Source organism: Conger conger, chromosome 13, assembly GCF_963514075.1.
Source record: "Conger conger chromosome 13, fConCon1.1, whole genome shotgun sequence".
Taxonomy (NCBI): Eukaryota; Metazoa; Chordata; class Actinopteri; order Anguilliformes; family Congridae; genus Conger; species Conger conger.
In genome coordinates, this window is record NC_083772.1 from 41,039,818 (window position 1) to 41,052,272 (window position 12,455).

General features: G+C 50.4%; 1 protein-coding gene across 1 annotated transcript in view; it reads left to right on the top strand.

Moving 5' to 3' along the window:
- arhgap32a (Rho GTPase activating protein 32a) overlaps positions 1 to 12,455 on the top strand; it is a 127,115-nt gene that overhangs the window by 111,047 nt on the left and 3,613 nt on the right. The window contains exons 15-24 of the mRNA XM_061216560.1: positions 1,416 to 1,518; positions 3,117 to 3,261; positions 5,348 to 5,430; positions 5,804 to 5,911; positions 6,650 to 6,795; positions 7,536 to 7,737; positions 8,097 to 8,242; positions 8,562 to 8,639; positions 9,440 to 10,177; positions 11,758 to 12,329. Coding sequence (XP_061072544.1) covers positions 1,416 to 1,518; positions 3,117 to 3,261; positions 5,348 to 5,430; positions 5,804 to 5,911; positions 6,650 to 6,795; positions 7,536 to 7,737; positions 8,097 to 8,242; positions 8,562 to 8,639; positions 9,440 to 10,177; positions 11,758 to 12,329 — 2,321 coding nt within the window. The remainder of the gene's footprint in view (positions 1 to 1,415; positions 1,519 to 3,116; positions 3,262 to 5,347; positions 5,431 to 5,803; positions 5,912 to 6,649; positions 6,796 to 7,535; positions 7,738 to 8,096; positions 8,243 to 8,561; positions 8,640 to 9,439; positions 10,178 to 11,757; positions 12,330 to 12,455) is intronic.

Genomic DNA, 12,455 nt, shown 5'->3' on the forward strand with positions numbered 1-12,455 from the left:
GGAATATAATGTGTGTGTGTGTGTGTGTGTGTGTGTGTGTGTGGCGATCTGAGGCAGAATTGGGTACACACACACGTGGGGTGTAATGAGGGAGTTTTGTACTTGGTGTTCTTGCGTCGGTGTGGTTCAGCTTCAGTAAGGATCCCTTCCATAAGCGCTAATTCTCTTAAGAAATGCGCCATCGCTTCTCCTTCAGAGTGCGATCAATCAGGGGGGCCGCCTTCTCCTGCACTCGGTGGCGTTCCCAATCTCCATCACACTCCCTCATCCCCGCCTGCGACGCGCAAAATGGCTGTCAGTCAGGCCTTCGCGTGCTGAGAACAGACGCTTTCCTCCGCCTTCGCGAATGCCGCTGAAGTCCATTAGCAGCGCTGAGAGAACCTGCTTGGAGCGTTCTGCTTAGCGCCACGTTAATCGACCGGTTGGATTACATAACTTTGGGATAAGTGGGGCGGGGGACACCACCACGCATAACACGAGAGCTTTGGGTAATTCGCTTAGCGCGCGGCGTGACTGAGATGCTCAAGTTTTTGACTCTCCCTGGCATGCGCTCCGGTAGTGACGATGATGATGTTCCGCAGAGGTGAAGATGCGGAACTGTGTGGGTTGCCGCTGATACTTGTCGAAAGGCTGGCTTCGAATCCCGTCAAGTAAATGTGTTTTTGATCGTCTTTGTCATTTGTGCGGTTGTTTCAAAATGATTTGCCTTGTATCAGGGGACCCTGGTCCTGGAAAGCTACAGGAGATCCACTGGTTTTTCTCTTGTTGTTATTCAGAGATTAATTGATTGATTATAGCAGCTGATTACAGTGTTAACTGCCCTCACCTGGGGCGTATGTCATGAAGCAGGGTTACTGAGGTGGCTCTAACTGCGTGGTGTAAAACCCAGATCAGCTCTTTTTACTTCAGTCCATGTTCCAGATATGGATCGGTTCCGGGTTTTACTCGGTGCAGTTATCCAGCTAACTCTGCAATCCTGCTTTGTGAAACGCCACCCCCAGTTTCTTGGTTTGATGCTGATTTTAAGGTGAAAAACAAGCCAGCAGCCACAATGGTTCAGCAGTAGGATGGGTTCATCTGCAGTATAGGAAGCATTATGGTGGGACCGAGCTCATTTGCACTGCAATAAATGTCTGTAAGTGTTTCAGCCTTGCAATAACACTTTTACTGTAAGATCTTGTTTTTCTTTTGCTCAAGTCGAAAATATGAATACTTTTCACATTTTACTTGTTTGATTGACAGTTTTAAATCTTGATGAGTAAAACTGTCTCGCCTCATTGGCAGATTAAGTCATCTTATTTACCATAAAAACGTAATACATTTTAAGTCTCAATATCGGGCTGAAATACTTATTGAGGTTGACTTGTTTTCTGGTTTTTGCAGTGCGCTATACATTTTAAATCTGTCTGATCCAGTCCCCCAGGTCCTCAAGAGCTGCACAGAGTTCATCGAGAAGCACGGGGTGGTGGACGGAATATACCGCTTGTCAGGAATCGCCTCCAACATCCAGAAGCTGCGGTAAGGCTCCAGCCTCGATCGCCAACCTGACCCAGGTAGGAACGAGGGGCCAGCCTGTCTGGTGGCTAAGGTGCATGAGCGGGACCTGGAAGGCTGGTGGTTAAAGCCCCAGTGCAGCCACAGCAGTGGGGCCTTCGAGCCACTATTGATCCAGGGGGGATTGGCCCCTGCTTATCTAATCTAACTCTCAAGTCGCTTTGGATACAAACGTCAGCTAAATAACTGTCGTGTAACTATCATGTAATTTAAAAAAATATATATGGGCGGTTCCAGTTTCCTCACCTCGTCACAGACGTGTTTGAGAACGATCACTGGACCTGGGTGACCTTTGAACCGAGGAATTCCCCTCGTGTCCAGACCGGGCTGGAACGGCTTTTGTTCAAAACAAGGTTCAAAAGAAAGCGGTGGAGATAGTGGCGGCAGGTGAAGGTAAACAGATAGGAGAGAGGTCAAAGTTCAGTAACAGCTCTGCTGCTCCTATGAGGTTTCCTATGAGTATGACGCCTGTCTGTAAACGTGCTGACAGTGCTGTTATCATATCTGATATTTGTCTGAAACTCTACAGTAAGCTATATACCTGCAGTTTCTTCATATCTGTCCTTTAGTTCCCACCAAAGAGGTTTCGGTCTAAATAAAGCAGGTAGCACAGACAGGCATGGTGTCCTCCTTCTCTAGTGCAGGGAATTATGTATTTGGGGCATTTTTGTGTTTAGTCTGAATTTCAATGGTCCCCATTGGGGTTTCCACCTCTGCAATAGTGCTTCCAGCAAATTTTCAAACTGTACTTGCTTAATTTCAAACTGTACTGAAAATGAAGTTAATAATATAATAGAATTAAGATAACCATGCTGACAGAGTATACATCTTCAGTGTTTCATTGAAAATGTATGCAAATTCGTGGCTTGTGTGTGTGTGTGTGTATGTGTGTGTGTGTGTGGATTAAAGTGAATCCCCTGTCAGGGCCTTATGTGGGACTCCACTTATGTACAGTACTGTGCAAAAGTATTTTTTTTGTTTTCTGCATTCGAGAAAATTTTTGATTCCCAGACTGTCATTTTCCCAAAAAATGACAGAAAAATGCTTGTATTTTGTCAGGTAATAGACCACTTTTAAGATAAAAACTCGATCAAGGCTGTCTGGGATTACCAGGAGAGCCAGAAGCAAGCGAGACCGCTAAAGTCTGCAGAAGACCTGTGGCAAGTTCTCCAATATGTTTGGACAACCTCCCAGCGATTTTCTTGTAAAACTGCAGGACAGTATACCTGATGCAGTTTTAAAAGCAAAGGGTGGTCATCACAAATATTTTTTTGTTTACGGCTGAAATAGTAATAATTTTATATTAATAAACTTCCTTGCTCTATGGGTTTATTTTTCCATGTACCTTAGACTTTTGCACAGCACTGTACACTAAGGTGGGTCAATTCCAAAGCGTCGCTCAACCGTGTTTGGCCGTTAGGCGTGTCCCCTGTGTACGGTCCCCTGTGTACGGTCCCCTGTGTACGGTCCCCTGTGTACGGTCCCCTGTGTATGGTCCCCTGTGTACGGCTCTCCCCGTCCGGGCTTCCGGGAGATGACCGCTCCTTCTCGCCGTCCCTCAGGCACGAGTTTGACTCGGAGCAGATCCCAGACCTGACCAAGGACCTGTACATCCAGGATATCCACTGCGTGGGCTCGCTCTGCAAGCTGTACTTCAGGGAGCTCCCCAACCCGCTGCTCACCTACCAGCTCTACGAGAAGTTCTCCGTAAGCGTCACCTCGCCCGGGGCGGCCGCCGTGAGGACATGGCGCGTGGCTGCGCTATAGACGCAGGGTAGTGGAGAGGGCTGTAGACGCAGGGTAGTGGGGAGGGCTGTAGACGCAGGGTAGTGGGGAGGGCTGTAGACACAGGGTAGTGGGGAGGGCTGTAGACGCAGGGTAGTGGGGAGGGCTGTAGACGCAGGGTAGTGGAGAGGGCTGTTGACGCAGGGTAGTGGGGAGGGCTGTTGACGCAGGGTAGTGGGGAGGGCTGTAGACGCAGGGTAGTGGAGAGGGCTGTTGACGCAGGGTAGTGGGGAGGGCTGTAGACGCAGGGTAGTGGGGAGGGCTGTAGACGCAGGGTAGTGGGGAGGGCTGTAAACGCAGGGTAGTGGGGAGGGCTGTAGACGCAGGGTAGTGGAGAGGGCTGTTGACGCAGGGTAGTGGGGAGGGCTGTAGACGCAGGGTAGTGTGGAGGGCTGTAGACGCAGGGTAGTGGGGAGGGCTGTAGACGCAGGGTAGTGGGGAGGGCTGTAGACGCAGGGTAGTGGGGAGGGCTGTAGACGCAGGGTAGTGGGGAGGGCTGTAGACGCAGGGTAGTGGGGAGGGCTGTAGACGCAGGGTAGTGGGGAGGGCTGTAGACGCAGGGTAGTGGGGAGGGCTGTAGACGCAGGGTAGTGGAGAGGGCTGTAGACGCAGGGTAGTGGGGAGGGCTGTAGACGCAGGGTAGTGGGGAGGGCTGTAGACGCAGGGTAGTGGGGAGGGCTGTAGACGCAGGGTAGTGGGGAGGGCTGTAGACGCAGGGTAGTGGAGAGGGCTGTAGACGCAGGGGAGTGGGGAGGGCTGTAGACGCAGGGTAGTGGGGAGGGGGACGTCACGTCACGCAAACAGACCTCTATGACTGTCAGGCGTGAAGTTCTGGGGGGGTCAGCACAGGAGGCTAGATGTTAAATATGTTTATTAGTAGTTAGGTGAGTCAACATGTCAGTGAGCCTATTTCAGTGATAGGAAGGGATTTACAATGGTCTTGCAACAATGTTTTAACTCTTACCTATTCTACCTTTAACAAGTACCCCAACCAAAATGTAGTGTTTAATGGAGACTTAAGAAGTATCCCAACGAAAACACCGGCTCGGGGTGTCTGATCTTATCAGAACGGGCTTGGTGTTGGCCTCGTTGCGGTGGAAAAGATGCTTGCACAAAGACGGGAGCTGCCACATTTTTTGTCCTAGTCTTATAGCTTTTCTCAAATTATTTGTGTGTAAAAATTAGTGGCACTTATTCATGGGGCTGCCCGTTGGAGATTGAATGCCTGGTGTTTGGCTTTGTTTTGATTTTGGGTGTTGGGTTGTGTCCTTGCTGTAATCCGTAGCTCGGCGGGTGGGGGTGGGTGAGGTTGGGTGTCACCGAAAGGGGGGAGTTCTGGGCCGGGGGTGAGGGGGGTATTTTTGTTTTCTTGTTTCCTATATTGAAGCGTTAATAACAAAAGTTTGATGGCAAAAAGAGCTGGTGTGGGTACAGGTTTTTGTTTTAGCCGAGCTCTAAGACACCTGATTCCGCCTAACTGAATTAGGTGCCATAGTGCCAGGCTAAACCAAAAACCTGCACCCACACCGGCCCTTTTCACATCAGACCGGACACCCCTGATACGTGGAGTTAATGGCTGTGCACCTAAGCATGGGGTTTTTAATGGTTACTTTCCGGAGGGCTTAAATCTCCCAGTGCTTAAAATCACAAATGTATCACTGACTCCATGAATTAATACATTTCAGGGTTTATTTAAGGACAGCCCTGGGAGGGCTATTTGATATTTCTCTTTGGCGCTGACTTTGTATCAACAATCGGCATTGCGAAGACGGCAAACCTGACCACACCACGGAATAAACCATCACAGACTGAAGCGGGAAGGGGGGGCGGGGGCAGTGTTTGCTGGTAGCTATGGCAACGGCAGGACTTCTGGGCTCGCGGCTCAGCGGTCCGCCGGGGAAGTGTTCCCACATGCGACCGCCCGTCCCGGGACCGCGGGCGGTTGTTCGACGGAAAGCGGTCCTGACTGCGGGGGGACTAACGTGAGCCCCCCCCTCTCTGTCCACAGGAGGCGGTGTCGGCTGCCACAGACGAGGAACGGCTCATCAAGATCCATGATGTCATTCAACAGCTGCCTCCGCCGCATTACAGGTCCGTGCGGGTCTGCACTGACATCTGGTGGTAGGGAAAGGAACTGCAGCCAACCATGTCGACGCATGAAATTATTATTATTCTTGATCAAATGAGCTTGGTAAAATCTGTATATTCTGTTGATTAGATTTTAGAGATGGCAATGGAAATAGTACAGCAATGTGTGATACTTCATCTCCACCCTGTGGTTAAGGAAGGGAGAACATCGGTGCAGAATTAAATGTGGAATACTTTGACGCCATAGACCGTACGCATTGAACATTGAACCACAAACTTTGAATAGCCAGCCGCGATATTAAGGATGGTGTTTACGCTTGTGAGTGTTCCTGTGTGGGCCTTTGTTGTTGGAATAAGGCGCGCCGCTTTCCCCTAGGACTCTGGAGTTTCTCATGAGGCATTTGTCGCGTCTGGCGACCTTCAGCTACGTCACCAACATGCACAGCAAAAACCTGGCGATCGTGTGGGCCCCCAACCTGCTCCGGTGAGCGGGAAGCGCGTGCAGCCGTCCGAACACGTTCTTTCACAGCTGTTCGGGTCATAACTGATGCCCCTGCAGAGTAGATCAGCTTTTATAAAGTAGGCTTGTCGCTGTGTTCGGTTTCACTGGTGACATATGGTGCATGAGCCTACCCCAGTGTAGTTATCTGCGCACCGTCAATATACCAGTATTTTATTATTGTAATTTAGAAATACAATACATTTTTTACTTTATTTATATACATATAAGCACTTTGTTGGTATATTCATGGCAAAGATATGCAGTGTGCAGATTTTTTAACTTAATGGATGTAGCAAAAAACTGTTTCCCGTGTCTTTAGGGAAAGCTGTTGTGAGCTCAGTTTGACTCTGGGGAGGGAGGGTTTCTTCTTTTGGGGACCTTGCTTATTAACTCATCACTCGCTCACCTACTCCCTCTCTTGCCCGCTTGCATTCACACTCACTCCCTCACTCTCTCCCTCTCACTTGCTTGCATTCACACTCACGCCCTAACTCACTCCCTCACTCACTCACTCACTTGCTCACATTCACACTCACTCACTCCCTCACTAACACTCACTCCCTCACACACTCACACTCACAGGCTGAATATTCTCCACAAGGGGGAGCTACTAGTACCGGTGGTGCTAATTGAGAGCGGCGCTTCGCATCAACGACACTCTCCGTCCTCGTGTTGCTGGCTGAGCTCACCCTCTCTCTCCCCGCCCGCCTGCCCTCGCAGGTCGAAGCAGATCGAGTCGGCCTGCTTCAGCGGCACGGCGGCCTTCATGGAGGTGCGCATCCAGTCGGTGGTGGTGGAGTTCATCCTCAACCACGTGGACGTGCTCTTCAGCCCCAAGCTCAGTCTGCTCATCCGCGAGGGCACAGGTTAGCATGCTAACGGCTAACCGCAGGGCGGCCATTTTACAACGAGGTTACACGAACTGGCATTAACTTGTGTAGCTGTGAACTAACTACTCCGAAGTCCGTCTGTACAGCTTTGTTTATGTATTTGTATGTGATTAAGTAATCTAGCTGTTAACATGAATTAATGTCAGTTCATATTGAAATTAAAAAAACTGATAATGTATTTGTTAATGGTTAATGTACATTAGTTAACAAATACATTAACATGTTAACATGAGTTCATGTTAACAATTACATTAGTTAATGCCAATGTACCTTTATTAAGTGTGACCCATCCTTTTTGGCAGCGGTCTCAAACTCAGTGCCGTGGAGGGTCGTGTGTATGTTGGCTTGTATTCCAGCCTCAGATCGTGAATATATAATTACTTCAATTATTTGTAGGTTTGCACACAATGTATCTGAAGTGAAATGTGTTATTTATGTTGTCTAAGTAACAGCTGTTCTGTGCTTTAAAGTAGTTAAGTGCAAGTGACTGAATTAGTCATTGTAATCAGTTACGTAAGGCAGCATTAACTGTCTGGAAGGAGAACTTGCATACACACGGCCCTCCATAGCAACGGGTTTGAGACCACTTCTTATCGGGATTTAACTCAATGTTACAGTTTAGAAATCGGCGATGCAACACCCATACCAAAAACAAAGTGGTCTAAAAGTCTAAAATGGACGTGACCTTTCTTCTCCCCCCCCACCCCCCTTCCCAGGTCACGGCTCTTTGTCGCGACCCAAATCCCTGCTGGTGTCCTCTCCCTCCACCAAGCTGCTGACCCTGGAGGAGGCCCAGGCTCGAACCCAGGCCCAGATCAACTCCCCAGTCACCGCCGACAGCAAGTACATCGAGGTGGGAGAGGGCCCGGCCGCCCTCCAGGGCAAATTCCACACTATCATCGAGTTCCCCACCGAGAGGTACGCCAAGGCGTCCATTTTACCCCTTTTACGGATATGAATGGATGGGCAGATGCATAGAATGTAAATGTATGTGTTAAATGTATCTATTAACCATACAAATTAAATTGATATGGATATTGGTAAAACACCTTTAAAATAGACAAATGCAGTGTCAAAGCTCTTACCTGTTTTGACCCGATGGATGGATGAATAGAATGTAAATGTGTTAAATTGATTTATTTCCTTATAAATTAAATGTATATGGATATGGATAAACCTATTTTAATTGGGCAACTGGGCAACTGCAGTGTCAAACACTGCGGTTAGCATGGGTTTAGGGGGGGCTGACCACACTCCTCCCCACCTCTCCCAAACAGAAAGCGCCCCCCCGGTAAGACGAAGAAGTCCCCGGTGGGCAGCTGGCGTTCCTTCTTCAACCTGGGCAAGTCCTCCTCCGTGTCCAAGCGCAAGCTCCAGCGTAACCCGAGCGAGCCCAGCCAGCTGAAGAACATGGCCCTGGCTGGTGAGGCCTCCCCTTCTTCCTCTGGGCTCTCCATCTGTCCCCCTGCTTCAGCTCTCCCCCTCCCAAACTCAAACCTCCGCTGCCAATTTAACATTTCCCGTTGTTAGTGAAATGTTTAACGTCTAGTTGTTTTCCTTACGCGAAATTAATTTGCCGTTGGCTGATCCTCTTCGTGTTTTTATGTGATTTGTTTAGTAGCTGCTTGTCTGTTGATTTTCTTCTAGAACTTTAATAACGGTCTCTTTTTTTATTATTTATAAAAATTAAAAGTTATTCTCATTTTAAAACAACAACCTCCCCCCCCCTCTTTTTTCTGCAGGAGGCAGGGGGGGAGATTCTGGGACACTACGGTCTGCCAAGAGTGAGGAATCTCTCTCCTCTTTGCACAATGTGGAAGGTAAGGTCATGTCTCTGTCTTCTTTATTAAACATGAGCTCAGAATGAAGGTGGTGGAAAAGTTGCCATTATATTTTGATGTTGCCAAGACCCTTGGGGTGTTGAATACCAGTCTTCACAGTGTACTGGACACTTCCTATCCTGTCACAGGAATCCCATGCTCTTTAATGGTCCTTTAAAGTCCTCAAATCTATCAAAACCAATAGACAAAATGTAGACATTCGAACAAAATGACATGAAATCCCACGCATTGTTAAATGCTTCCAGAGGTCGGGGGGTCAAGCTAATCCATGTTTTATACAAATATGCCAAATCAATTTGTACATTAAGCTTACTACCTTAAGGTGTGTCTGTGGTTAAAATGCATTCTGCTGTGTAGGTACGTTATGTTGTGTTCACTCCAAGTCCAGATGGGTGTTGTGTTCCCCTGACGCTCAGATGAGTGTTGTGTTCCCCTAAAGCCCAGATGGGTGTTGTGTTCCCCTCAGGCTCAGATGGGTGTTGTGTTCCCCTCAGGCTCAGATGGGTGTTGTGTTCCCCTCAGGCTCAGATGGGTGTTGTGTTCCCCTCAGGCTCAGATGGGTGTTGTGTTCCCCTCAGGCTCAGATGGGTGTTGTGTTCCCCTCAGGCTCAGATGGGTGTTGTGTTCCCCTCAGGCTCAGATGGGTGTTGTGTTCCCCTCAGGCTCAGATGGGTGTTGTGTTCCCCTCAGGCTCAGATGGGTGTTGTGTTCCCCTCAGGCTCAGATGGGTGTTGTGTTCCCCTCAGGCTCAGATGGGTGTTGTGTTCCCCGTGTCGCAGGCGAGGTGAAGATGCTGCGGCCCCGCCGGCCCCGCTCCAGCAGCGACGCCCTGTCGGCCTCCTTCCCCGGGGAGCTGGACGGCCGGCAGCACTGCGGCTCCTACGACACCCTCCCCCGGGGGGAGAGCGAGGGGGACGAGGGGCAGCTGAGGGTCCCCGCCCTGATCTCCCCGCCCTGCTCGGCCGAGGACGTGGACCTTCTGAGCCCCCCCGACCTGGGCGTGGCCTCACTGGACTTCGACCCCATGTCCTTCCAGTGCAGCCTGCCGGCCTTCGAGCCCGCCCCCCCTTCACCCGCGTCCAGGGAGGGGGCCAGCCCCCCCCGCAGCGCTCCAGAGCCCGCCTCCCCCGCCCCCGCCAGCCCGGATGGCCTCGCCCTCTCCCCCAAACCCAGCCCCACCACCCAGTGCCCGTCCCCTAGCTCCATCGCTGTGGGAACGCCGCGGGGCCCCTCTCCCGACGCACTGCGGGGCCCCTCCGATTCCCCGCCCCCGCGCAGTCCCCCGGCGGAACCCTCGGTCGGGGCGACGGCCGGTCTCGTTTCGGAGAGAGACTGCAGCGCCCCTCCAGGTTCTGCACCCCCTGCCCCGGCCTCCCCCCCTCCCTACACGGTCTCCGCCCAGCCGCTGAGCGGGGCGACTGGGCCCGGGCCGCAAGGCCAGCCTCTCTGTGCTGCTGCCATGGAGACGAGCGTCCCGCCCCTCTGTGACATCACTGAAGCTGCCACCAACCATCCAGGTCAGCAGCAACACTGGACTGCACATGGGAGATATTCACTGTTAGCGGCAATAGGGAAGCTTAGGTGATGATTTAGCATATTAGACAAAGAATTTGCAACTTGTCGACACTGCAGACGGTTTAAATCCTAGCTAGGCCTCTGCCATTGTACCTTTTAGGTAAGTTATTTGACTTCAGGGAAGTACCCAGCTATACTTCCCTTTAAAGCAAGGTTTTTGAAACTTTCAAGGAGGTGAAATATATACACTCAATGAGCACTGTTTTAGGAACTCATTCTTTTGCTCTCAAAACAGCCTCAATTCTTTGTGGCATGGATTCCACAAGATGTTGAATACATTTATTTGAGATTCTGTTTGATGTTGACATGACACGCAATTTCTGCAGATTTGTCAGCTGCACATTCATGCTGCAAATCTACCACATCTCAAAGGTGTTCTGTTGGATTCAGATCTGGTGACTGGCATTCAAGTGATGATTGATTGGTATTAACGGGCCCAAAGAGACTATTGTGCGTCAAAATCCCATGAGATCAGCAGTTACAGGAATTCTCAAACTCAAATACTCAATAGTACGGCACCAACAATCATGGCACAAAGTGACTTAGATCACTTTTTCTCCCCATTCTGATGGTTGATGTGAACATTAACTGAAGCTCCTGACCTGCATCTGCATTGTATGCATTGCACTGCTGCCACACAATTGGCTGATTGGATAATCGCATGAATAACACGGTGTACAGGTGTTACTAATAAAGTGCTCAGCGCGTACGCGTACAGTATGAAAATGGAATGTCATCCTCTGCCTATGAAACATTTTTGAAATGATATGTTTGAAATATAAATGGGCTGTTTCAATCAGGCTGCCGTGAAGAAAAAAAGGAATCTAAAAAGCTTCACATCTGTTCCACCATTTTGTTGCCGCTGTTATCCATAGCAACATGGCTGCCCTGAAGCTTCATGTTGCCAGATCTGAAACTGCGTCACTGAAGTGGAACTGTAAAATGTCTGTGGTTTAAACCTTGGATCAGTATGACAAGCATTTAATTTCTGGTAGACAGTTCAAGGGCATTGATTTCAAAGCTGAAATCTGGTTGCAATATGGAAGCTAGTGTCTGGGAGGTCAAATGTCTTTGTCTATGTTGTTAACATGTAGGTTGAAAAGATAATTTCTTCTGTTTACCTTTGGAATTGTAGATTCGTATGTCAGTTTGAATTATTTTGTTGAACTTAAAGGAAATGTACTGAAAACAAGCAATGGTTATTTGAGCAATTTTTTATTTTTTTTCCCATAGAGTGCAGAAATGTTGAAGGAGTAATACAGAAATGTTTGAAACTCAACTTCAAAATAGTGATTTCACTGTTCCTTTTTTGAATAATTCATAACCGTCTCTCGTTTTCATGACCTCTAATAGTCCCTCAGGGCGTGTACGTTCTTTAAATGCACAAGTCAGTCGAGCAAAAAGAAAGGGTTCGAGGCATCCTTCATCTGTGCTTTTATTCACCTTGGCCTGTTTTCCCAAACTCTTAACGCTTTCACTCTTTTCCTCAGATGTGTGTCCTTCCTTTTTTGTCCCTCCCCAGGACCCGTAGCTGCGGACCCTCGGCAGGAGGGCCCCCCCGTTAGCGCAGCGTCCCTGCTCCCCCCTCCCCCCCCTCCCAAAAACGCCGCCCGCCTGCTGGCCCTGGCTCTGGCTGAGTCCGCCCAGCAGGCCACGGTGCTGTGTGAGGGGAGGGCGTCCGGACCCCCCCCTCCGGACCCCCCGCCGAGCCCCCCCGAACGGCCCCCGCAGCCCCACACCTCCCCCGCCACCCCCGCTCCGTTGCCGCCGGCAGCCGCCCCCGTGGACGTCCAGAGGGCCACGGGCGAGCAGGAGCCTGAGGGGACGGAGAGCCCCCAGCCCCCCGCCACGCCCGGGGCCCGCGCCAGCCCCCGGCCCCCCGCCCCGCCCGGGGCCCACGCCAACGCCTGCCTGGGCGGGGAAGGTGGCCAGCATGGGGCCAGCGCCGCCCCCAGCCCCCCCGCCCGGATATGGCCCCCCCGCGGGAGTCCTGCCTCGGACCCGGTGCCCGTCAGCGCCCCCTCCCCCGTCAGCGCTGCCAGAGAGCACGGGACCCCCTCACAGCAGGAGGTGAACGAGGAGAGCCGGAGGACGGTCCGCAGGGCTGTGCTCATGCTCTGCTGTAAAATAAAATAAAATGTGGTCAAATTTTACAATAATACTCTGCTGTAAAATGTAAAAAAAAATAGGTCAAATTTTACAATAAGAGTGCATGAATCT